This window comes from Leucoraja erinacea, chromosome 22 (assembly GCF_028641065.1).
Source record: "Leucoraja erinacea ecotype New England chromosome 22, Leri_hhj_1, whole genome shotgun sequence".
Classification (NCBI taxonomy): Eukaryota; Metazoa; Chordata; class Chondrichthyes; order Rajiformes; family Rajidae; genus Leucoraja; species Leucoraja erinaceus.
Window position 1 is genome coordinate 8,852,083 of NC_073398.1, and position 24,765 is coordinate 8,876,847.

Below are 24,765 nucleotides of genomic sequence, written 5' to 3' on the forward strand. Positions count from 1 at the left end.
CCTAATTTGAGGAAGGACATTCTTGCTATTGAGGGAGTGCAGCGTAGGTTTACAAGTTTAATTCCCGGAATGGCGGGACTATCATATGCTGAGAGAATGAAGCAGCACACACAGACAGCACCCGAGGTCAGGATCGAACCCGGGTCTCTGGCACTGTGAGGTAGTGGCTATACCTGCTACGCCACCATGCCGCAACATAGTGTTGCAATCACCGTGAGTTCACGACATTGCACGTCTAACAACCATGCTATACGGCCACTTTTGATTACAGCAGATTGGAAAGAAGATTTCAAAGAAATACATTTATTAACGAGATTTAATAACAATAAAAATAGTTTGACACAAAACACACGCGCAACTTCATTCCGCTACAGTTTGTAACGGAGGCAGGAACACTCGCCATTCACAGTTGTGTACAAACCTTGGCATCATTGAAGCAGCTTTGCAAACCTTACAGCAAAACAATCTGTGCAATTTAAAGCTCTCCCTGATTGGTATTTTCTGTGCAATTTTCATTTAAAAATCGATTCCACCACAAGCCTAAAATGAAAGCGAGTTGGGTGAATATGGCTGAACGGAGAAGCTGATCGTATTAAAACTATCATGTCTGAACAGCAGGTAGTTTATGTAAGAGGTTATGTAATTGTTTGAAGAGAAGGGGGACGGGGAGAGTTATCAAAGAGAATGTCAACTAATCGCAGGCCAATATCTAGCAAGACCACCCCACTCAACCAATGAAAATATTTATTCCCTTTGTTTTCTGCGAACAAAAATTAATTTAACTTCACATTTTTTAAAAAACAATTAATACACTTGGAATAAAATTTAAGGGCGTTATATTTATTTTATTTGGAAACAAACAGGCTCTTTAGCCCACGCCAACCATCGATCACCCGTTCATGCTAGTTCTATGTTATCCCACTTTCTCATCCACTCCCTACACAATTTACAGAGGGCCAATTCACCTACAAACCTGCACGTCTTTGGGATGTGGGAGGAAACCTGAGCACCCGGAGGAAAACCCCGCGGTCACAGGGAGAACTTGCATACTCAACACAGACGGCACCCGAGGTCAGGATTGAAGTGGGTTCTCTGCCGCAGTGAGGCAGCTACTCCACCGCTGTGCCACTGCAGGTTGCATTCCGAATACCTGTAGTATTCACAGTGAAGGATTAGCCCTTTGGCAGCTAAGGCGGGACATTCCCAGCCTAACGATGATAAAATACGTGAAAGAAAATCTCATTCATTATTCTACAGCACAAATTGACAGCTCTTTTAGTAATGACCAAGTAAAGAACATTAAACAATTATCACCAATGTAATCGGTGTTGAACTGTAATCGTGGACACAGCATTAAACCGTTAATTAAAAGGTGTTCCTTATTGGAGACGGGTCCGTCCTGGCTTGTAATGTGAACATCAGGGTCTGCTCAGTAAAATAAGAATGGATTCGGCATTTCCAGTAATCAAAATCACCGCGGCATGACTTTGACCAGGGTCTGGACTGATCATTTACGTGGATGGAAGGGGAAAGGAGTCGGGAAAGTGGGACAAATGGGGGCACAGGGAAGAGTGCGTGGGGAAAAAAGGCCAGGGATACTAAGAACATTTTTCAACCTCCATGAAATCCAAGCAAAAAACAAAGAGGAGGTGAAGGACTGAACTTCTTGTGGTTCACAGCTAAATCTGCTGGGATTCATACCGGAAGAGGTTGATGGTGTTCATGCCAAGTGTACAGTTATCTCTCCTCCCCACCCAGCAGAGGTTGAACCATCAGCATGTTATATTACACAGCAGGAGTCAGACAATGTCGCGGGTAAGGAGACCTTTCCGATCCGTAGACTTCAAGCGGGCCTTTTGTACAATGACGCTGCACCCGACTCGTGGTGCGTTAGAGCAGGTGCAGGGTTTGAGTCCAGGTGCGTTTACAAGCCGCCTTCACCCGTGGTACGTTGAAGCTTGTGCTCTTTATACAGAATGGAGTCCGGTCCTCCCTGAGGCTTGGAAACATCACAGGATGATACAGCTGTTGCCCGCCTGTTGCGCACTGGGGCCGGAGTCTTCGGGCCTGGAAGGGTCAACACAAGTGTCAGTGGTGGAGGGAATTGGTGTTTGCCTGTACCCTAAATCTGGCTTCCAGCTGGACCCATCTTGTTCCCCCTTGGGTTAGTTTAGTTTTAGAGATTCAGCGCATCCTACACTCCATGGAGACAAGTTACAGAAGCCAATTAATCTACAAATCCGCACGTCTTTGGAGTGTGGGTGGAAACCAGAGCACCCAGAGACAACCCACGTGGTCACAGGGAGAAGCCGCCCCGTCAAGTCATTGAGTCCTACAGCACAGAAACAGGCTCTTTGGCCCATCTCATCCACGCTGACTAAGATGCCCCATATACACCAGTTCCCACGTTTGGCTCGTATCCCTACAAACATGTCCTATCCATGTACCTGTCCAGTACCTTTTAAATGTTGTTATTGTCTCTGCCTCAGTTTCTGAGGAAACAATTAGACTGGTGGATAAACACATTATACACGACCAGGGCAAAAGTACTGCACTCCAAAGATCTGAGGACTGGCCTGTTCTACCATTCTTAAATAACAAGTCAAACTCAGATGCGCAGACTATAGAGCCACCTTGTGGGATCATCAGCAAAGTACAGAATAGAGTTTAACTATTTAAGGTTTTTTAAAAACACACAAGGAGCTGGAGTAACTCAGCAGCTAAAGCAGCATCTCTGGAGAACAGGCGACGTTTCAGATTGCGACTCTTCTTCAGACCGATTGTAGTGGGGGGGATGTAGAAAGCTGGAAAAGACAGGTGGGGGCAAAGTTCCTATAGTAAGCAAGATAGACCATTCGACGAAAAAGACGTAGTACGGTCATGGGCAGACTCATGGGTAATTTTCGGCCCCATTTCCGTAACCGGCTTCCGTCTCCGCACCAAAGATCCCATAGGATACTAGTGCGGAGACGGAAGCCAGTTACGGAAACATCCTCGTAAAAATCAAAGTTCTTTGGTAAAAATCTTCTCCTCATTTTCAGAATTATAATTTATTAACACAACCTGATCCCCCCCCCCCCCCCCTAACGTTGATTACACTGCGAGTCGGGTCCGGTTACTGAAATGGATGAAAAAAAAGGCCCACGTTCCGCTCCGTTGCGTACTATACGTCAGCCCATTACATTTAGCAGGAGTGGTCTATCTTGCTCCACTATTGGATCTTTGGGTGGGGGTGGGACAAAACCTGGCAAGTGATAGGTGGATACAGATGAGGGGGGTTTAATTGGCAGATGGGTGGACTAAGTAACAAAGGCTGCAGGTGAAAAGGAGACAAAAGGACATCAGATAAGGAGAGAAGAGGAGCAGTGGAATGTAAAGCTAGAGGGAGGGATACAGGTGGGTGTACAGGGGGAGACCATGATTGAGGTAGAAATTGGTGCACATCCGGGTGGGGCACAGGGGAGAGGGTGAGAGGAGGTGAGGGATTGTCTGTTAGTTACATAAAGTTGGAGAAGAGATAGGTGGAGACAGGGGAGGGAAGTTAAGTGGCAGCTGGGTGGACAGAGGACAGAGATGAGAAGGAAACAAAAGGAGAAAATAAAGGAGAGGAAAAAAGGAGATAAAAGGATATCAAATAAGGAAAGAAATGAAATGTGAAGACAAAGGAAAGGGGGGGGGGTAGTGGGAGGAAATGGGTATGTGCTGTGGTGCACAGGGAAGGGGGGTGGGGGGGGGGGGGGGGGGAATAGGGGGGGGGGGGGGGGGGGGGGGGGGGGGGGGGTCGTCACCTAAAATTGGGGAGATGATTACATATGGCCTTAGGACCAAAGGAAGATGGTTTAAGATCAAAAGAGCAGCCAGTGCAGTGGATCAATAGAACAGTCTTGAGTTGGGAGCAGTGCTCCAGCATCAGAAGCACTCGATGTGCAGGAATGGTGGAGATTACCTCAGGGTGGGATGTGGCATCAGTTTCATTTGCTTTGGTTCAGTGCAATGGTTCTCAGTGTAACTGCTCGCGCTTGGCTCCTCTCGTGGCTGGTCGCTCTTTGAACAGTTAAGGAGAGAGAGTTGTGGGTTAATGCAGTGACAGTAACAATGCAACATCTACAGTGTTGGATCATTCACACTTTGGCCAGGCCGCCTGTATTTGGAGTATTGCGTGTGGTTCTGGTCACCCCATTACCGAAAGGATGTAACGGCTTTGGAGAGGGTGCAGACGAGGTTTACCGGAATGATGCTTGGATTAGAGCGCATTAGCTATAAGGAGAGGCCTTAGACCTGGACATGGTTTGCTTTCTTTGGAGCGTCGGAGGTCGAGGGGAGACATATAAAATTATGAGAGGAATATACCGAGTAGACAGTCAGAACGTTTGTTCCATGTGGTCGCAGGGAGTAAGTGCAGCGTCATATTGTCTTAGCATTCAATGACATTGCCTTCATCCAGTCCTTAACATCAGCATCCTGGAGTAGGGTGGACAGAACCTATTTCTGGGGTCGACAGTCAGAATCTTGCCTAGATAGTCAGAACATTTCTCCTCAGGGTGGAAATGCCAAAGACGAGAGGGCACAGCTACAAGGTGATAGGGGGATTAAAGATTAAAGGGGGATGTGTGGGGCAAGTTCTTTTTCCCCTCAGAGGGTGGTGGGAGCCTGGAACGCGCTGCCGGGGGAGGTGAAGGCAGATACGATAGTGGTGTTGAAGCGTTTACATAGGCATGTGGAAGTGCAGGGAATGAAGGGATATAGATCATGTACAGGCAGATAAAATCAGTTTAACGTTACTTTATCATGCTCGACACAAACATTCGGAGATGAGATGTACACTGCTGATTTAGGTACCTTTACTGTTTTGACCCTATATTTAAAATTCAAGATCCATTGTCTAACGTCGTACATATTAAATCAATTGTTGTCACACATTGTTAATGGCCATTTTAGAGTGGTTCTACACTTGTAATCAAAATACAGTGGTAGATCTATTTTGGTTGAGCATGGATTTTAATTAGTGGCAATGCTGCCAGCAAATCTGGAGTCCTTCTTAAAGGCTTTTAGAAATGCAAATGGATATGCCGGGCATGGAGGGATATGGAACACGGGATTATTTTAAATTGGAGTTATGGTCGGAAGGGATATTGTGGGCTGAAGGGCCTGTTCCTGTGCTGTTCTCAGTAACAGCTTGTATAGATATCCCTGGGATGTGGGGCGTTTCCTCTCTCGAAGTAAATCCTTACCAAGTATCTCTTGCTGCCGGCTTTCGGGATGGGCGAGTCAGTGTTCGCCTGTGTTGAGTCTTGTGCCGGCCGTAGTGGTCTCCTTGCGAGGTTATCCCTCCTCTGGGTAACAGTGGCCCGCGATTGCAACCGCCTGTGACATTACACAGTTAAAACAAAACTTTATTCGGTCGTAAATCGCATTTCTTCTGTACAATCATCCTCTACGATCATTCTCAACACTGGTTGAGGGCGCGGTGGAGCAGCGGTAGAGTTGCTGCCTCACAGTGCCAGAGACCCGGGTTCCATCCTGACTACGGGTGCTTGTCTGTACTTTCTCCCCGTGACCCGTGTGGGTTTTCTCCGAGATCTTCGGTCCTCTCCCACACTCTAAAGGCGCACAGATTTGTAGATTAAGTAGCTTCGTATAAATGTAACATCGTCCCTAGTGTGTGTAGGGTAGTGTTATTGTACTGGGTTCCCTCGTGTGTGTAGGATAGTGTTATTGTGTGGGGTTCACTGGTCGGTGAGGACTCGGTGGTTTGTACGCCTTCCCTAGTTTTCTCCCACATTCCAAAGATGTACCCGTTTGTAGGTTAATTGACTTCTGTAAATTGTAAACTGTCCCTCATGTGTGTAGGATAGTGTCAGTGTATGGGTATCGCTGGTCCACACCGAAACTGAACAAAACGAACACCCTCAAGGAAGCATTCTCTGCCCCCGACTGTACTCCATATACATCCAAATACAGCCAAATACCAATCCAATTCCATGTACAAATTGAGGAAAACGAAGAACAGTAGATGCTGGTTTATAGCAAAGACAGGCACAAGTTTTTGGAGTAACTCAGCGGGTCAGGCAGCATCTCTGAAGAAAAAGGTTAGATGATGATTTGTGTCGGTACACTACTTCAGACTGAAGAGAGGTTTCAACCTAAAACGTCACCCGTCATTTTTCTCCAGAGATGCTGCCTGACCCGCTGCGTTACTGCAGGACCTTGTGCCTAACGATGTACAAGTTTGTAAATGACACCACCATAGTGGCCGGATAATGATGAGGAGACCGAGAATCTCGTAACCTGATGAAAAGACAACAAGCCTTTTCTCCATGTCAGCAAGGCAAAGGAGTTTGTGATTTAGACTATAGACAATAGGTGCAAGAGGAGGCCATTCATCCCCAATCAGTACCCCGTTCCTGCCTTCTCTAAAAATATACTTGCGACGAAAAAAAAATGGTTACTTTTTACTCGTAGGAGCTTGTGAACATACTTGTGGAAGGTAGCAGGAGTTTGTAGAATACCGCGAGTTTGATTTTTTTTTAAACTCGGGAAAGCTCTTGGGTAAACTCGCATCATGGGACAGGGGCTTTAGGAAGCTTGGCACGTTCCCAGCGACTCTCACCAACCTCGACAATATTCCAGAGAAAGCATTTTATCGGGATGCATCACAGCAGGGTTTGGGAACCGCTCCAAGTCCGCAAGAAACTTCAGAGGGTTGTGGACGCAGCCCAGACCATCACATAAATCAACCTCCCTTCCTTCCATTGGCCAGCTGCACTTCACGCTGCCTCGGCAAGGTCACCAGCATAATCAATGACCAGTCTCACCCCAGTCACTCCCTCTTCTCCCCTAGGTACAGGCAAGAGTACAGAAGTGTGAAAACGCACACGTCCAGATCCTGCCACTATCAGGCAACTGAATAATCGTCTCAATGACTAGAGTGTGGTCCTCACCTCCGATCTACCTCATTGGAGACTTTTGAACTATCTTTAGACACACGTTATATTTCACTAAATATTGTACTCTTTATCCTGTAAACTGTGGACGCCTTGATTGTAATCATGTATAGTCTTGTCCTTAACTGGATAGCACGCAGACAAAGCTTTTCACTGTACCTCGACAATAATACACTAAACTGGAGGGATATGGGTTATGTACAGGTAGATAAGTAATTGTCTTGGCATCATGTACGGCACGGGCGTTGTGGGCTGAAGGGTCTTCTCCTGGGCTGTACTGTTCTATGTGAAAGCACCCTGTGCAAGTATTCTCACAGAGAAGACCAAAACAAGGCGACAGGTAGCTGAGAAGAGGGGTCCGTCTGATTTTCCCTTATCACCAGTCCACATTCACGGTTGGTTCACAGTCAATTCTCTTTGGAGCCAGAGTCATTATGGAGAGCGATGTGAAGCCCACTTCTAGTGAGCGGCTGGGATGAAAGACTGCCCTTCAGACGAGAGGGAAATCAGGGCACCCACACTCTTTATTCACGGTTACAAACGACCACTGTGCCTCCACCAGGAGGTGTACAGGGGCAGAGGTTAGAGGTTAGAGGTGAGGGGGGGGGGGAAGTTTCAAGGTGTGCGGGGCAAGTTCTATTTTTAAACACAGAGGGTGTTGGATGCCTGGAACACACTGCCAGGGGCAGGTGGTGGAGGCAGATACGATAGTTTGGTTTAGTTTTTAGTTTAGTGATACAGTGCGGAAACAGGCCCTTCGGCCCACTGGGTCCGTGCCGACCAGCGATCCACGCACATTAACACTATCCTACACACACTAGGGACAATTTTTACATTTCTACCAAGCCAATTAAACCACAAGCCTATATGTCTTTGGAGTGTGGGAGGAAACCGAAGATCTCAGAGAAAACCCACACGGGTCACGGGGAGAACGTACAAACTCCGCGCAGACAGCACCCGCAGTTGGGATCGAACCCGGGTCTCCAACGCTGCATTCGCTGCAAGGCAGCAACTCTACCACTGTGCTGCTGTGACCACGTTTAAGATATGATAGTGGTGTGCAGGCACATAGATATGCAGGGGATGGCAGGATATGGATCATATGCAGCCAGAAAGTAGTTGAAACATCTTTTAGTTACCTGTGACCGTATTCTGGTGGCGTCTCTGAGATTACTACAACATGCTTTTATAATGGTGGGGAGTCGAGTCTGTGTGAGTCGAGACTGGGCTACATCCACAACTCTGCAATTTCTTGCAGTTTTGGGCAGAGCTGTTCCTAACGTTGCCAGGACGTGACAACATGGGCTACAGGGAGAAGTATGGCAGACTAGCTCTTTCTTTGTTCCTTGTAGTGCAGGAGACCGAGGCCTGATCTTATAGAGGTGTTTGAAATCATGCGTAGAATAGATGTGGTGAATGCACAGAGTCTGTTATGAGGCCGTCCCACTGTGTGAGCTAATTCAAGAGTTCCAACTCGGAGAATTACGGTAATAGCCGCTCATAGGTACTCGGGGCTCTCGTGGACATTTTTCAACATGTTGAAAAAAACTTCTTCACGAGCTTACCGGGTTTCCCCGAGTACCTGCTGTTAGTGTTACGAGCCGCTAAGAGACGTCCCGAGCTCCGACGTACCCTCTACGTACATTCTACGTGCTTACCACGAGTTTGATTTTTGTTTAAACTCGGGAGAGCTCTTGAATTAGCTCGTACAGTGGGACAGCCCCTTTACCCAGGGCAGGAGAATCAAGAACCAGAGGGCATGGGTGTAAGCTGAGAGGGAAAAAGATTCAATAGGAACACGAAGGGCAAACCTTTAACTAGGGTGGGTGTATGTAACGAGTGCCAGAGGAGACAGTTGCAGCAGATACAATCGCAACATTGAAAAGACATTTGGACAGGTACACGGATAGGATAGGTACAATGGCAGCATGAAAAAGACACTCGGGTTCCTATTAAATCTTTTCCCCTCTCAACTTACACCCATGTAGTCTGGTTCTTGATTCTCCTTCCCTGGCGAACAGGCTCTGTGCGTTCACCCTGAAAGCTTTAGAGGGATCTGGGCCAAACGCAGGCAAACGGGACTATCTTAGATGGGGCATCTTGGTCGGCATGGACGACTTGGGCCGAAGGGCCTGTTATTCCACGAGAATAACATTGCTGCCCACATTACGCGGAGTACTTCTAACAACGTGTGCACAACGGAATAAAAAGAAGAGATTTCAAACTCCAGAGACTGGCTGCCGGCATTCATGTCAGTGAAGCTAGAAGGTATTGAAATAAAACACCAACTGTTCTGGGCTTTTAAGCAAAACTTTCAAGGACTTGACAACTCTGGCTAACAGATGCTTTTGACAATATCATGTATATAAAAAAAAAAAACTTTTAACAAGGAGCTCTCAGTGGCGATCGGTGCTGCGCTCCCTGTAGTGTGAATTTTATAGCAGGCTTCTTTCAGGGGCAAGGGTAGTGTAGGCTGGTGGTGTTTTTCTACTTAGGGTTCAAACTGTGGCCCTGCCGGCAATGTTACAGCAGGGGTGACCTTGGTAATGACCGGCGTGTAACCACTGCCAAGTCTGGCCATCGCCACCTGATTAAACTTTCAGCGGTATCCCTTGTGCAGGGAAAGGGCAAAGACGACAACTACCCCCCCCCCCCCCCCCCCCCCCCCAATCGTCAGGGCGTCTCTGTATAATAAACTAATTAGCAAACCGCACGGTCTGTGGACGCTTTAATGAGCTCCATCGGCTGCGCTCTGTAATAATAGCCCACGTCGGGTCCCTTTTGGGATTCAATTAAGGGAAAGACTGTCATATGCTGGCTCTGGCTGATCAATGAATCCATTCCGACCTTTTTGCCAACAGTTCTCTCCCCCCCCCAGGTCAGTGGCTCCAGCAAGGACAGCAAGCAAGGACAGCAGGGAGAGACACCTACCCTATAGCAGCGGAGAGACAACGGTACCAGTTGTTGATGTCCTCCTGGTCATTCGACATCACCAGGAGCTTCTCCTCTGGGAAGGTCAGCTGGAAGACATAATGGTTTGGTTTTTTTTAAAAAGTAAAATACGTCACTAGAACTTTAGTTCCAGTGCTGGGGAAACATGGCGGGTCGTAAGGGATAGGAGGAGAATTAGGCCATTCGGCCCATCGAGTCTACTCCGCCATTCAATCATGACTGATCTATCTCTCCCTCCTAACCACATTCTCCTGCCTCCTGCCACAGAAGCTAGTTGAGGCCAGTTCATTGGCTATATTTAAGAGGGAGTTAGATGTGGCCCTCGTGGCTAAAGGTATCAGGGGGAACGGAGAGAAGGCAGGTACATGATACTGAGTTGGATGATCAGCCATGATCATATTGAATGGCGGTGCAGGCTCGAAGGGCTGAATGACCTACTCCTGCACCTATTTTCTATGTTTCTATGTTTAAACCCACTGACTTTGCCTCCACAGCCTTCTGTGGCAAAGAATTCCACAGATTCACCACCCTCTGGGGAGGCAGAGGTGGTGAATCTGTCGGGCAGCATCTCTGGAGAATTGTTCGGTGGTCTCTTCTGTACCGAGGTACAGTGAAATACTTGTGTAGGAAGGAACTGCAGAGTAAAGGAGGGTTCCAACTTCTGCATATTAGTAGCAATGTTACCAAATTTTGAGATTTAAAAAATCAAGTCTGTAATTTATCCCATCAGATAAAGCATAAAAAGAAGTTTAATTTTGCACCTAATTCACTTTCATATCGCAAGTATTTAAAAAGTTATGGCCATTTTCATACTCGGAAATTAGCATCTTGTTCCCTATTGATTTTCTATGGACATAACAAAAAAGCTGTGATCGTGTACAGTCAAAAGCCCATAACCTTCTTAAAAATTAAGAGAACTGAATGAAATTTTCAGTTATCGTAGATTGAACCATTCTGAAACAAATATAAAATAATCTTACTTGGATGACCTGAAATTAAAGCATATAATTAGTTAGTTACCCAAGTGTAGCTAATTTCAAACTTAAATTACTAGATCTAAACATCTATCCATTTCTTAATAAATGATTAACATTTTTAAATAGCCTAAGTGTCCAAATAATATTCATAAATAATTCACAATAAAACATGATTTTTAAATCTCATTTACATTAATTTATAGGCCAAATGGGAGGAATTTAGTGTTCACTTGCTGTAAATTAAAGTCAATTTAAATCAGCTTTCTAGTGGGATCCTGTGAACGCGCTGGTTTAGAACGTTCACATTGCACTAGATTTGTGCCCTCAAATGCCCAGAAAAATACTGCGGGATATAATGGGCCCAAAATGAGCTACTCGCAATATTAAACTTTGTATAAAGGGATCTTAAGAAGCCCTTTTTAATGTAAAAATAAACAGCCTACCTTCTGTTGTCTGCTCTATGCGACCCTGACGGCTGCCGGTGGTCGCGGGTTTAGAGATTGATTTTTAAACTACTATAACTATTATACAAGGCCTTTAAAACTAATAATAGCTTTTGCGACGGGGTCTTCCAGCGATTTTTCATTAATAATTAACTAGGCTGAACATCTTCGATTGGAACAGCCTAGGGAAAATCGCGTTTTAAACCCCGCCCCCCTCTAAACGGCGCCAAAATCGCGCACACCCGCAGCGACAGATTTTCAGCGACGTTTCAGGTAGGCTTTGCATTAGCCTGTACCCAGGAGGAAAAGATATAATAGCTGGCCACATAAAGAACTCAGCGGATCAGGCAGCATCTCTGGAGAACATTGATAGGTGAAGTTTCAGGTGGGGACACTTTCATCAGTCTGAAGAAGGTCCTCGACCCAAAATGTCGCTTATTCCTTTTACACCCGAGATGCTGCCTGACTCGCTGCGTTACTCCGACACTTTGTCCTTTTTGTGTAAACCAGCGTCTGCAGTTCCTTGTATCCAGCAGTTTAGAGATACAGCGTGGAAACAGGCCCATCGGCCCATCGAGTCCATGCCGACCGTTGATCACCCGTTCAACGTGATCCCACATTCCCATCAACTCCCTACACGCGAGGGGCAATTTTAGAGGGACAATTAGCCTGCGAACTCGCACCTTTTGGGGATGCGAGAGGAAACCGGAGCACCCACATGGCCATGAGGAAGAACATGATAAACTGCACACCCGAGGCCAGGATCGAACCTTGGTCTCTGGCGCTGTCAGTCAACGGCACTACCCGCTGCACCACTGAGCCACCACTGCTGTTTCAAAACAGCCTTTTGAACATAAAACGACAAGCCACCAAAATGATGTAGTTCAATAATGTGCATGGTTTTTTTTTGTTTTTTTTAAACTGTTCCGCCTTTAGATCAGGCAGCGTGAAATATTCGAAACCATTTAAGAATGCATCGGCACGTTATCATTCAATAACCATCTTTGACAAGGTGAGCTTGAGCCCGATGATTGGAAACGTCAAATAAAATCAGCCAACCACCACGGCAAGACAACAATATTTCTTTGTTAACAAAAAATAAATATATGGAGCAGCGGAGGGTGAGGGGTGATCTTACAGAGCTGTCCATGCACAGTCCTTTACCCAGAGTAGGAGAATCAAGAACCAGAGGACATGGGTTTAAGGTGAGGGGGGGATTATTTAATAGGAACCTAAGGGGCAACTTTTTTTTTCCTCCCCACACAAAGGGTGTTAGGTGTATGGAACGAGCTGCCATAGGAGGTAGTTGGGGAAGGTACCGTAATAATGGTTTGGAAACATTTAGACATGAAAAGGATAGGTTTAGAGGGATACAGGCCAAATGCAGGCAGGTGGGACTAGTGCAGGTGTGGCTTGTTAGCTGGCATGGGCAAGTGGGGCCGAAGGGCCTGTTTCCACGATGTATGACTATGAAAAGCAACTTTACGAGTGTGAGAATGAGCAAACGTTTACATTTAGAGCGGCACGGTGGCGCAGCAGGTAGAGCCACTGCCTCACATCGTCAGAGACCCGGGTTCGATCCTGACCTCGGGTGCTGTCTGTGTGTAGTTTGCACGTTCTCCCTGTGACTGCGTGGGGTTCCTCCGGGTTATCCGGGTTTCTTCCCGCATTCCAGAGACGTGCGGATTTGTAGCTTAATTGGTCCTCAGTAAATTGTCCCTAGTGTGTAGGGAGTGGGTGCAAAAGGGTGACAACATAGAACTAGCATGAATCAGAGATGCTGCCTGATCCGCTGAGTTACTACAGCACTTTGTGGCCAGCTGTTATATCTATTCTTCCAAGGTACGTTACAGGCTAATATATTAAATTTGGACTTGCAATTAAAATTAGACTTAATTTCTTGTAAAGAACTGGTCACTAGATTATAACCGGCAAAACCTTGCTCTGTCAGTGGTAGAAACAAGGAACTGCAGATGCTGGTTTACAAAAATAAAGACACAAAGTGCTGGAGTAACTCAGCGGGTCAGGCAGCATCTCTAGAGAACATGGATAGGTGACATTAAGTTGAGACCATTTCATCAGTCTGAAGAAGGGGTCTCGACCCGAAACGCCACCCATCCATTTTCACCAGAGATGCTGCCGGATCGTCTGAGTTACTCCAACACTTGATGTATTTTTTTTTTGTAAACTAGCCTCTGCAGTTCCATGTGTCTATATTTTCGAGGTTGACCATTTTCAAACATAATTCAATGAAGAAAATAGACAAGATCCAGGCATTTGCAAATGATTGGATGAGATACAGCATAGAAACTGGCCCTTCGGCCCACCAAGCCCATGCTGACCGTCGATCACCAGAGGCGACGTTTCTGGCCTGGATTGGGACCCTTCTTCAGACTGTAAATATATTTTGCTGCAAAATACATCTCCATCACAGGATTCAGAATCGTACACCGATTAAGATTAATCTTTAATAAAGATTTCAAATGCGCTGTCATCAATTGTATTATCTAATTATGAAGTTCAGTGAACAGGCCAAGCAAAACTGTTGATAACGTTACTTCAATGCCTCGTGGGAATACTTAAGATTTATGCATAAATAGGCTCAGCGGCTGAGGAAATGCTGTAATTAAGAATTTGTCATGGAAATTTGACTCTCTGGGGCAGAAATTACATTGTAACTCCAGAACAGCAGTCCGCCAATATTTGTACTGGGCATGATTCACGTTGATTATTTATACATCAAAAGCAGTTCACAGAGAACTGAGCTATAAGGCCGAGCGTTCTCAACGGCCAAATTCTCTTTCAAACCCGCGTGCAAAAGTGAAGATTCATGAATCACTTCGTTTTGCATATAAATTGGGGCACAGGTTTGTGCCTCTGAATTTAATGCTGTCAAAGTTAATTTCTGTTTAATTCTTCAAGAGAGCGCCTCGTGGCACTGACTGCAATTGTGCAATGCTTACAGGTAGCACCCAGATTGATAAGCGGACTGGGAAAGAGGGAGGGAGGGGGAGAGAGAGGGATAGGGAGGTGGGGAGGGAGGGGAGAGGTGGAGTGTCAGTGGGGAGGGAGAGAGGGGAAGAGGGATGGAGAGAGGAATGCAGGAGGGATGGATGCAGGGAGGGGAGAGTGGGGGGGGAGAGAGAGGGGGGGGAGAGAGAGGGGGGAGAGGGGGGGAGAGGGGGGGGGGAGGGGGGAGAGGGGGGGGGAGAGAGGGGGGGAGAGAGGGGGGGGAGAGAGGGGGGGGGGGAGGGGGGGGGGGGGGAGAGGGGGGAGGGGGAGGGGAGGGGGGGGGAGGGGGGGGGGGAGGGGGAGGGAGGGGAGGGGGGGCGGGTGGAGGAGGGACGAGGGGAGGAGGAGGGGGCGGGGGGGGAGGGAGAGAGGGGGGGAGAGGAGAGGGGAGAGAGGGGGGGGAGAGGGGGGGGGGGGAGGGGGGGGGGGGAGGGGGGGGGGAGGGGGGGGGGAGAGGGGGGGAGGGAGGGGGGGGGAGAGAGGGGGGGAGGGAGGGGGAGGGAGAGAGGGGGGGGGGAGGGGGGGGAGAGGGAGGGGGGGGGGGGGAGGGGGGGAGAGAGGGGGGGGAGAGAGGGGGGAGAGAGGGGGGGAGGGAGAGAGGGGGGGGGGGGGAGAGGGGGGGAGAGGGGGGGGGAGGGGGAGGGGGGGGGAGGGGGAGGTGGGTGAGAGAGAGGGGGGGGGGAGAGGGAGGGGAGAGGGGGGGCTGGGGAGGGTGGGGGGGGGGGGGAGAGGGGGGGGGGGGAGAGGGGGGGGGGGGGGAGGGGGGGGGGGGAGAGAGAGAGGGGAGGGGGGGGGGAGGGGGGGGGGGGGGCGAGGAGTGGGGAAAATTAGGCTTTGATATTATTGCACTATTAGCCTCCAAGAAATTCACTTCACTGGAAAATGGCTTGATGAAATGACTAGAGTTATTAGAGAAAGCAACATACTTAAATGAAGTGTTTGACAGAATTGGCAGCGACAGACATAAACACACACCAGCTCAAAACATTTAAATATTGCAATAAGTGGAATAAACTAATATTCAAAGCTTGAGAGGCACAAGTGAATGCAGGTGCAGGCTTTCAAAAGATAAAGACACAAAGTGCTGGAGTAACTCAGTGGGTCAGGCAGCATCTCCGGAGAACATGGACAGGTGACGTTTCAGGTCGAGGCCCTTCTTCAGACTGATTTCTCCCCCCCCCTCCCCCCAATTAGTCTTAGTCTGTTACAATTAGTCTGAAGGAGGGTCCAGACTAGAACCGTCACCGATCCATGTTCTCCAGAGATGTTGCCTGACCCGCTGAGTTACTGCAGCATTCTGTTTCCAGACTACATCAGTTATTCCATGCTTATTCCCGTTAGCAAACCATAAACTTTTAATTCAATAAAATTATCCATTTCATTTGCATCTCATGGTGATTTTTTGATTTTATCTGTTAAAATTACCCAGTAATTACTTCACTAATGAAATGAATCAAAATGAAATTGCCTTTGATATATAGATATGCAGAATTATTACATCTAATTAATACCCAGGTCTCAGTAACCTCATTTTATCTGCATTTAACATATATTATTTGGTTAATGTTTAAAGCGTTGAAGTTCGGCATGAACCAAACAACTCTCACCAACTTCTACAGATGCGCCTTAAGGGGCTGTCCCACTGTACGAGGTCATTCAAGAGCTCTCCCGAGTTTAAAAAAAAATCAAACTCGTGGTAAGTACGTAGAATGTACGTAGCGGCCACGTCGGAGCTCGTGGATGTCCCGTAGCGGCTCATGACGCTAACGGCAGGTACTTGGGAAACGCGGTAACTCGTGAAGTTTTTTTCAGCACTGTGAAAAATGTCCACGAGAGCCCCGAGTACCTACGAACGGCTATTACCGTAATTCTCCGAGTTCGAATCAGGGGAAACTCGGGGGAACTCTTGAATTACCTCGTACAGTGGGACAGGCCCTTTAGAAAGCATTTCATCGGGATGCATCACAGCATGGTGTGGGAACAGCTCCATCCAACACCGCAAGAAAATGCGGAGAATTATGGACGTAGCCCAGACCATCACACAAACCAACCAACCTCCCTCCCATCGACAGCATCTACACTTTGCGCTGCTTCAGGAACGCTAGCAACGTAATCAAAGGCCAGTCTCACCCTGGACACTCCTTCTTCTCTCCCTCTCCCATCAGGTTCGAGGTACAGAAGTGTGTAAACGCATTCTTCTACATTCAGGGACAGTTTCCATCAGGCAACTGAACCATTCTATCACCAACTAGACAGCATTCCTGACCGACCATCTTCCTCATTGGAGACTCTCAGGCTATCTTTACCCAGTTCAGTGCCTCCCTCGAGTATACTCAGGTCAGAGTGTACAAGTGGGAAAAAACAGGTTAGTGGAATTTATCTTGCACTGAACATTATTCCCTTTATCCTGCATCTGTACACTGTTGACGGTTTGATTGTAATCGTGCAGTCTTTTCGCAGACTGGATAGCACGCAACAAATGCTTTTCACTGTACCTCGAAAATAACTTTTTTGAAAGACAAATCTAAAGCTAGAAGAGAGGAGAGGCAGGAGAAAGCTGTCGAGTTATGCTTGTAATAAGGCTCGTACCACGACGTAAACAGAGTATACCTTTAATCTGTACAACAACAGCAGCAACTGCAACAGCCTCGTGTAAGCCCAGGCCTCTCTCTTCCCCTTGCCGACACCCTGGGTTTTCCAGACACAACCGGTTACTGGAGCCTGGCTTCTGGCAGGGTCCTAGTGCCCCTCTGCTCAGCCTTACTCTATTATTGCATAATACCACATCTCCCTTTCTTTGAGAACAAAGGGTGGACTACCTTTGTCTCTGCAGGTCTTAAGGGGTTTATTCTGCCCTTTTGCTGGAAGACCTGTCCCTGATCTAAGCATGCAAAATAGAAATAAAATAACTTACACGTTACCATACTGTGAACTATTCTTTCAGGTTTCAGGTAAATGTAACAGGTTTACAGAACATTTTCACATCACATTCCACTCTCTCTTTTTCTTTATTGTAGAAAACAGATCAATAAATCACAAATCAAGTCTCTGCGGCTTTCTAACCTCTCTCCCACACCTAGTCCGCACAGTCTCTGTGGTGGGGCCCTCTCCGCTGGGTGATGCTGTCACTGGTGGAGCTGGGTCTGGTGGAGCTGGCTCTGGTGGAGCTGGCTCTTCTCCCACCGGTGGCTCATCCGCGTCGACTACCTCACTGTTGGTCTGCAGCGGCACCAAGTGCTGCCGGTTCCTCCTCAGTGTGCCCTGAGGCACCTGGACGATATAAGAGCGAGGTGCATTGTGTGTAGATAGCACTTTGCCCTGGACTCGTGCATCGGTGATCCACACATCCTCCCCAGGTATTAGTGGCTCCAGATTTCTCGCTCCGTGCCTCTTGTCAAAGGATCTTGCGTCGTTCCACCTCTTCTCCCTTTCTTTGGCCCCCAGCGCGTTGTAGTCAGGCAAAACTGGATTCAGCAGGGTTGGAAGGGCAGGAACTGTAGTGCGTAGGCGGCGCCCCATCAACAGCTCGGCCGGGCTATAGCCATTCTGTAGAGGGGTTGCTCTGTAGGCCAGCAATGCAAGATATGGGTCTGACGCCTTTGTTAGCAGGTTTTTCACGGTTTGTACAGCGCGTTCCGCCTCCCCATTGCTCTGAGGAAACCTGGGGCTGCTCGTGATGTGCATAAAGCCATACTCTGCTGCAAAGGATTTAAAGTGGCTACCTGAGAATTGGGGCCCATTGTCACTTTTAAGAAATTCACAAATTCCATGACGAGCAAATATGGATTTCAGGTGCACCACCACATCTGTGGACCTTGTGGGTGATAGTAGCGCAACTTCCACATATCTTGAGAAATAATCTACGACTAATAGATAAGTCTTGTTTTTCAGCGTGAATAGGTCAGCTCCCAAGGTTTGCCAAGGCCTGTCTGGCATCTCCGTTGGCATCAGCGGCTCTTTGACGTTCCTTCGCTCTTGGATGCAGGTTCTACATTTCAGCACCATGTCATTCAGCTGGCTGCTGAGTCCTGGCCACCATACCGTCTGTTTGGCCCGGCCCCTGCACTTTGTCACCCCCAGGTGTCCTTCGTGTAGTCTCTGCAGCACATCACCTTGTAAGGCTGATGGGATGACGAGCCTCGTGCCCCGCAGCAGCAGCCCATCGTGCACAGTCAGCACTGCTCTATCAGCCCAGTAATGTCTCAGCACTCCCTGCAGTTGGCTTTTGTCGGGCCAGCCTTCTGTGCAGTACTCCATCAGTGCAGAGCATGTGCTGTCTGCCTGTAGGTGCTCCCGTAGGCTGCTCAGATAATCTCCACTGACAGGAATGTTGCTGATGACAGAGTCTACATAGATGTTGGTGTCCTCTAGTAGGCTTGTTTTATTGCCTCTGCGCAGTGTTTCTCTGGCTACGCCCAGGACAGAGAGTGCATTGCCCCCTGGCCCAAACAATGAGCGTGTCGACACTGCCAGGCACTTCACATCATGCCCCCCTGTAATGTCATGGTACACCTCCGCTGGCATGGCGGTCACATCAGCACCAGTATCTATTTTAAAGCGCACTTTTTGTTGTCTCACTTGTAGCTGCACCGTCCATGGGTCTTTTCCAGCATCCACGGATCCCAGGAAAAAGCTCTCTTCTTCCTCTGTAGTGACAGCATTGAGAGATTTAGCACCGTTTCTGCACACTTTGCCATAATGTCCCTTTTTGCCACAGTTGTGACACGCAGCATCTTTAGCAGGGCATTCCAATTTTCCATGCGAGGGCATTTTTCCACATCTATAGCAGGCCTTTGAACCTGGCTGTGGCTGTGTATTAAATTTATTTTTGCCTGGTGTTTGTGCTTGTGGCTGAGGCCTTGAGGGAAATTTGGGTTTTCTGTAGCTTTTAGCATGCACAGCATCAACATTTGTGCACTTGCTAGCACCGCTATTTTCTCCTCTTAAGTCAAACCGCTGTCGTCTAACTTCTTCAGACTGCCTTGTCTTTGTTATAGCAGTTTCAAGGGTTAGGTCTCTGTCTAGCTGTAGCTTTTCGGACAATGAGACGTTTCTCAGCCCAACCACTAACCTGTCGCGGATCAGCTCGTTCTGTAACTGTCCATAGTTGCAGTGTTCGGCTAATCCGTATAGAGCAGTGATGAAGGAATCCACCATTTCTCCTGGCAGTTGCACACGCTGATTGAACTTGGCTCTTTCATAGATAACATTCTTTTTAGGCACAAAAAATGCATCAAAGCCCGCCTTGACATCCGTGTACACCCTCCTCTCATCTGCAGTTAGCGTTAGCCCCTTTAGCACATCATCTGCTTCATCGCCCATGCAATACACTAGCGTGTTCACCTGGTTTTCTGCCGACGTCGCGTTTAAATTGCTTGCAAGCCTGAAGCGGTCGAATCTCCTGATCCAACGCTCCCATTCTTGAGGCTTGGTAAAATCGAATGGCTCTGGAGGTTGTATTGTGAACGTAGCAGTTGGTGTAGGTTGCGCCATATCTGCCAGCTCGTCTCCTATTTCCCGCCAAAACGATACACCGTCCTCTTCTTCTTTATTTATTTTCTTGCTTACAAGTCTCCCAGTTCTGGCACCATGTCGAGTTATGCTTGTAATAAGGCTCGTACCACGACGTAAACAGAGTATACCTTTAATCTGTACAACAACAGCAGCAACTGCAACAGCCTCGTGTAAGCCCAGGCCTCTCTCTCCAACTGCCGACACCCTGGGTTTTCCAGACACAACCGGTTACTGGAGCCTGGCTTCTGGCAGGGTCCTAGTGCCCCTCTGCTCAGCCTTACTCTATTATTGCATAATACCACAAAAGCCTGGCAAGTAATAGGCTGAAGATAGGCACAAAGTGCTGGAGTGACTCAGCAGGTCAGGCAGCATCTTGGGAGAAAGTGGAAGAGACAATTCGGGTCGGGACACTTCTTCAGAGCGATTGTAAGATGGGAGGGGGGTGGAACTGAATGCAAGAAAGGAGCAAGTAATAGGTTGATACGGGTGAGGGGGTTATTTGTTTGCCAGATGTTTGGACAAAGGCCAGAGGTGAAAAGACAGAATGTGTGAGGCAAAAGGACTTGTGCATTGTGAAGCTAGAGGAAGGAATCAGGGTGGGGGGGGCAAAATAGTCATAGGAGCAGAATTAGGTAATTCGGCCCATCAAGTCTACTAGACCATGCAGTCATGGCTGATCTATCTTGACCTCTCAACCCCATTCTCCTGCCTTCTCCCCATAGCCTTAGTCACCCTTCCTAATCAAGAACCTGCCAATATCCCCTTTAAATATACCCAAAGATGGCCTCCACCGCTGTCTGTGGCAATGGGTTCCACAGATTCACCACCCTCTGGCTATAGAAATTCACCATCTTTCTAAAGCTACCTCCTTTTATTCTGAAGTGGGTCAGAGTCCTTTTGTAGGGCGAGGTAAATGTTAAAGTGACTTTTAGTTTATAATTTGGAGATACAGCTCCGAAACAGGCCCTTCTGCCCACTCGAGTCCGCGCCGACCAGCGATCCCTGTGCACTAGCACTCTCCCGCACTCCAGGGGCCATTTTACAATCTTTACTGAAGCCAATTAACCTACTAACCTGTCGCCTTTGGAGTGTGGGAGGAAACCGGAGCCACCTGGAGAAAACCCACCCGGTCATGGGGAGAGAAGGTACAGACTCCACGCGGACAGCACCAGAGGTCAGGATCGAACTCCGGGCCCGTGGCGCGGTGAGGCAGCAACTCCACCGCCGCGCCACCATTTTATCCTCCCTTCCCATTCCCACGCGATCTTTCAGTCATGATCGAACTCGACTCTCTCTCGAAGACTCACGCTGATCAGGCCTCCTTGACTCCTGGTGTGCCCGAAGACTTTCTCTACCCTGCCCTCGACCAAAGGGTAGGCCCTCTGCCAGACGAGCTTGTCGGAGTGCACGGGGTGGAGCGGGTGACAGGGTTTGGTCATCAGGAGAAGGTCGGAAAACAGAAAGAACATTCTGTGCTTGGTTTCCTCGCCCTTGGACGGCACGGCGGTCAGCCAACCTTCGCGAATGTACTGCCTTCCTGTGGGAGAAAAGATCAAAGTGGCTCAGATATTAACGTTGGAAACTACAAAAGGAGCTTGTGGAGCCCAGAACCTTCTCATCTAAAATATCCATTCAAAGGAAAAAATTCTCACTTGACGATGTTGATCCCACCAATCTATTCGCCCTTATTTTTAAACTGTGGTTAACAATTATTAGTCTAATGGCAGCTTAGAATTTCTCCGTGAAAGGACAAAACCGCATACTTTGATGGGGGAACTTGGGTTAGAGAGTAAGGGTGTGTTATCAGTGCGGGTAACTATGTCAAAGAGCTACGGTGTGAGTTAACCTGCTCACTCCCATAACCAACAAGCAAAGCATCAAATCAAAGATACCCCCCTATTTTCAATACGCCAGGATTTAAAAATTTTTTTTTTTTAAAGAGATACAATCTGGAAACAGGCCCTTCGGCCCACCGAGTCCATGCCGACCATCGATCACCCCCCTTCACACTAGTTCTACATTATCCCACTTTCTCATCCACTCCCCACACAATAGGGAACGACTTACAGAGGGCCAATTAACCTGCAAACCCGCACGTCTTTGGGATGTGGGAGGAAACCCCGCGCGGTCACGGGGAGGGCATGCAAACTCCACACTGACAGCACCCGAGGTCAGCATCAAACCCGGGTCTCTGGCGCTGTGAGGCAGCAGCTCTACCCGCTGCACCACCGTGCCTCCTTGGTGGCATTTTTATTTAAACTGCGCCATTCCCCCGAGGCAATATTCCATATTCATTCGCTCATTTTGTAAAGTCAATAAAAAGGGATGGCTGGCTCTGAACAATGTTGCTTGCAGATATTTTAAACTGGCCCAAAAAAGGCAGGGTCAGGAAATCTTGCTCCTGTCCACCTCTACCCATTTCAGAATTAATTTCATAAGTCATAGGAGCAGATTTAGACCACTCAGCCCATTGAGTCCACTCTGCCATTCAATCTTGGCCATTCTAACTTTCCCTCTCAACCCCATTCTGCTGCCCCATAACATTCGATGCCCTTACTAATCTAGAGTCTGTCAACCCTTAAAACTACCAATGACTTGGCCTCCACAGCCTTCTGCAGCAAAGAATTTCACAGATTCACCACCCTCTGACGGAAGAAATTCCTCCTCATCTCTCAAGGCACGTCCTTTTATTCAGAGGCTGTGCCCTCTCCCACTGGTGGAAACATCCTCTCTACACCCACTCTATCCAGGGCTTTCACTGTCCGTTAAGTTTCAATGAGATCTCCCCGCATTAAACTCCAGCGAGTACAGGCCCAGTGCTGTCAAACGCTCATCATGCCTTAACCCAATCATCACGCCAACCTCCTCTGGACCCTCTCCAAGGCCAGCACACCCCTCCTCAGATATACAGGGGTCCAATTAAATCGATAAAGTCAAGACTTCAAAGCATCGGAGAAGGCGAGGGATGTTTCTGAACTGGGTAGCAACCTCTGGTAAACCCCGCCTCGGATTGTGAAAAATATACATCTTCTAGATGCGCTGGGATGCATCCTCAGTGACGTGATCTGGGGTCATCGGGTGTTTCGGGTCTCACAGCATCAGACACCCTCGCCCCAGGTGACCCAGCCGGGGTTGATCGGGCCCCAGCGGCAACCGCCCACGGATCAGCCATCTTAATAACTACTCTGCAGGGGTTGGGAGACTCTAGAGCGTGGAGGGACTGGGCACTGCGGGGTGAGTCCTGGCCGGGCTCCACCTCCGTCTCACCAGGTTCAAGGCCTGTGTGCTGCACACCTTTCTCCTTCTCCAAGCATTTCATTCTCGCCTGATGTATTTCTAGGCCACGGTGGTTCATTCGGCCTTTCCGTAGCTTTGTTGGGTGTCTTTTCTCACGAAAGGCACAGACTGGGGTCCCGGGTGCCGTCTCTCCGTGCCTTCAACTGTCTCTCCAGTAGTCACCAAACTATTCTTGGTTGCCATTAATAAAGTGGGTCATTTGGCGAAGGGAATAAATAATATTCGAGTTAAAATAAAGTAGGTGTGGGCCTGCGCGGAATGAAAATACAACGTGATGTGTCCTCTATTCAATGAGCTGTGGACCGGTGTATTATTGCCCTCCCCGGTACTTTAAGCTGGTCTTTGAAAAGGGAGAATTCAAAGAGCAAGACTTTCATGCCACCCTTTCCATGTCCAACACTTTCAACTTCTCCATTCAAAGTGAAGCCCAGTGCCAGATCAAAGACTTGCAGGTTTGCAGGGGGCAAGGAGAGAGCTAGAGGTCGTTCGACTAAATCTTACAACTTCCCTGCAGTAATATATCTTACTCAGAAGCTAAAAAAAAACCTTGGAAAAGTAAAGAGAGAGAGAGAGAGAGAAAAAAAACAACATATTGAATTGCTGTCAATGTAAACACTGAAGCCTTTGCCTCACATTTATTCAGAAATGGGGAAAGCGCAGAGAGAGCAGACAAAAGGCTTCAGGATTAGTTTTTCATTAAATTAACTAGTTAATATCAAGAGGGATGAGAGAGGTTGAGATTTAAGAAATTCCATCTAAGATCCACAGGAACACTTAAGAAAAGCCTACAAACAGCTAAAAAAAAACAAACGTGGCTTTGTACATGTCAGGGATTCATCTTCCTCTCAGTCTATCGCTCGGCTTTTTATCTGCCTGCCCAGAAGATTTGGAGCACCATTAATTGGTCTTCAGGGAGGTTGACAGACCTTGGCTTTCATGACGAGACTCTTTGTGCTGTTACACATGTGGGGATCTCTCCAGAGATAAACAAAACGAGACGGAGAGAGGGGTCGGAGAAAGGCAGGGAGAGAGAGAGGCAATGAGAGAAAAGAGAGGGGGAGAGAAAAGAGAGGGGGGAGGCGAGAGAGAGGGGGGGGGAGAGAAAAGAGAGGAGGGGAGAGAAAAGGCAGGAGGGGGGAGCGGAGAGGAGAAGAGAGGGGGGGAGAGGGAGTTTCGGAGGGGAGAGAAAAGAGGGGGAGGGGGAGAGAAAAGAGGGGAGGGGAGAGAAAAGAAAGGAGGGAAAAGAGGGGAGGGGAGAGAAAAGAGGGGAGGGGAGAGAAAAAAGAGGGGAGGGGAGAGAAAAGAGGGGAGGGGGAGAGAGGAGAAAAGGGGGAGGGGGGAGAAAAGAGGGGAGGGGGGGAGAGAAAGACAAAAGGGGAGGGGAGGTTTTTCAAAAGAGGGGGTTAATGGGGGAGGGAGAAGAGAGGGGAGGGGGGAGAAAAGAGGGGGGGGGGAGAAAAGAGGGGAGGGGGGGAGAAAAGAGGGGAGGGGGGAGAAAAGAGAGGGAGGGGGGAAGAAAAGAGAAGGGGGGGGGGGGAGAAAAACGAGGGGAGGGGGGGAGAAACAGAGGGGAGGGGGGAGAAAAGAGGGGAGGGGGGGGGAGAAAAGAGGGGAGGGGGGAAAGAA

General features: G+C 48.3%; 1 protein-coding gene across 4 annotated transcripts in view; it reads right to left on the reverse strand.

The window, feature by feature from the left end:
* Window positions 1-301: 301 nt before the first annotated feature.
* The window catches only part of arhgef39 (Rho guanine nucleotide exchange factor (GEF) 39), a 70,661-nt gene continuing 46,197 nt past the window's right edge, over window positions 302-24,765 (reverse strand). For all 4 annotated transcript variants that reach the window (XM_055652893.1, XM_055652892.1, XM_055652890.1 and 1 more), the window contains exons 9-13: window positions 21,150-21,379; window positions 9,876-9,964; window positions 5,232-5,364; window positions 3,947-4,044; window positions 302-2,067 (exon numbers count right to left, since the gene is read on the reverse strand). In XM_055652893.1, coding sequence (XP_055508868.1) covers window positions 2,010-2,067; window positions 3,947-4,044; window positions 5,232-5,364; window positions 9,876-9,964; window positions 21,150-21,379 — 608 coding nt within the window. In that variant the 3' untranslated portion in view covers window positions 302-2,009. The remainder of the gene's footprint in view (window positions 2,068-3,946; window positions 4,045-5,231; window positions 5,365-9,875; window positions 9,965-21,149; window positions 21,380-24,765) is intronic.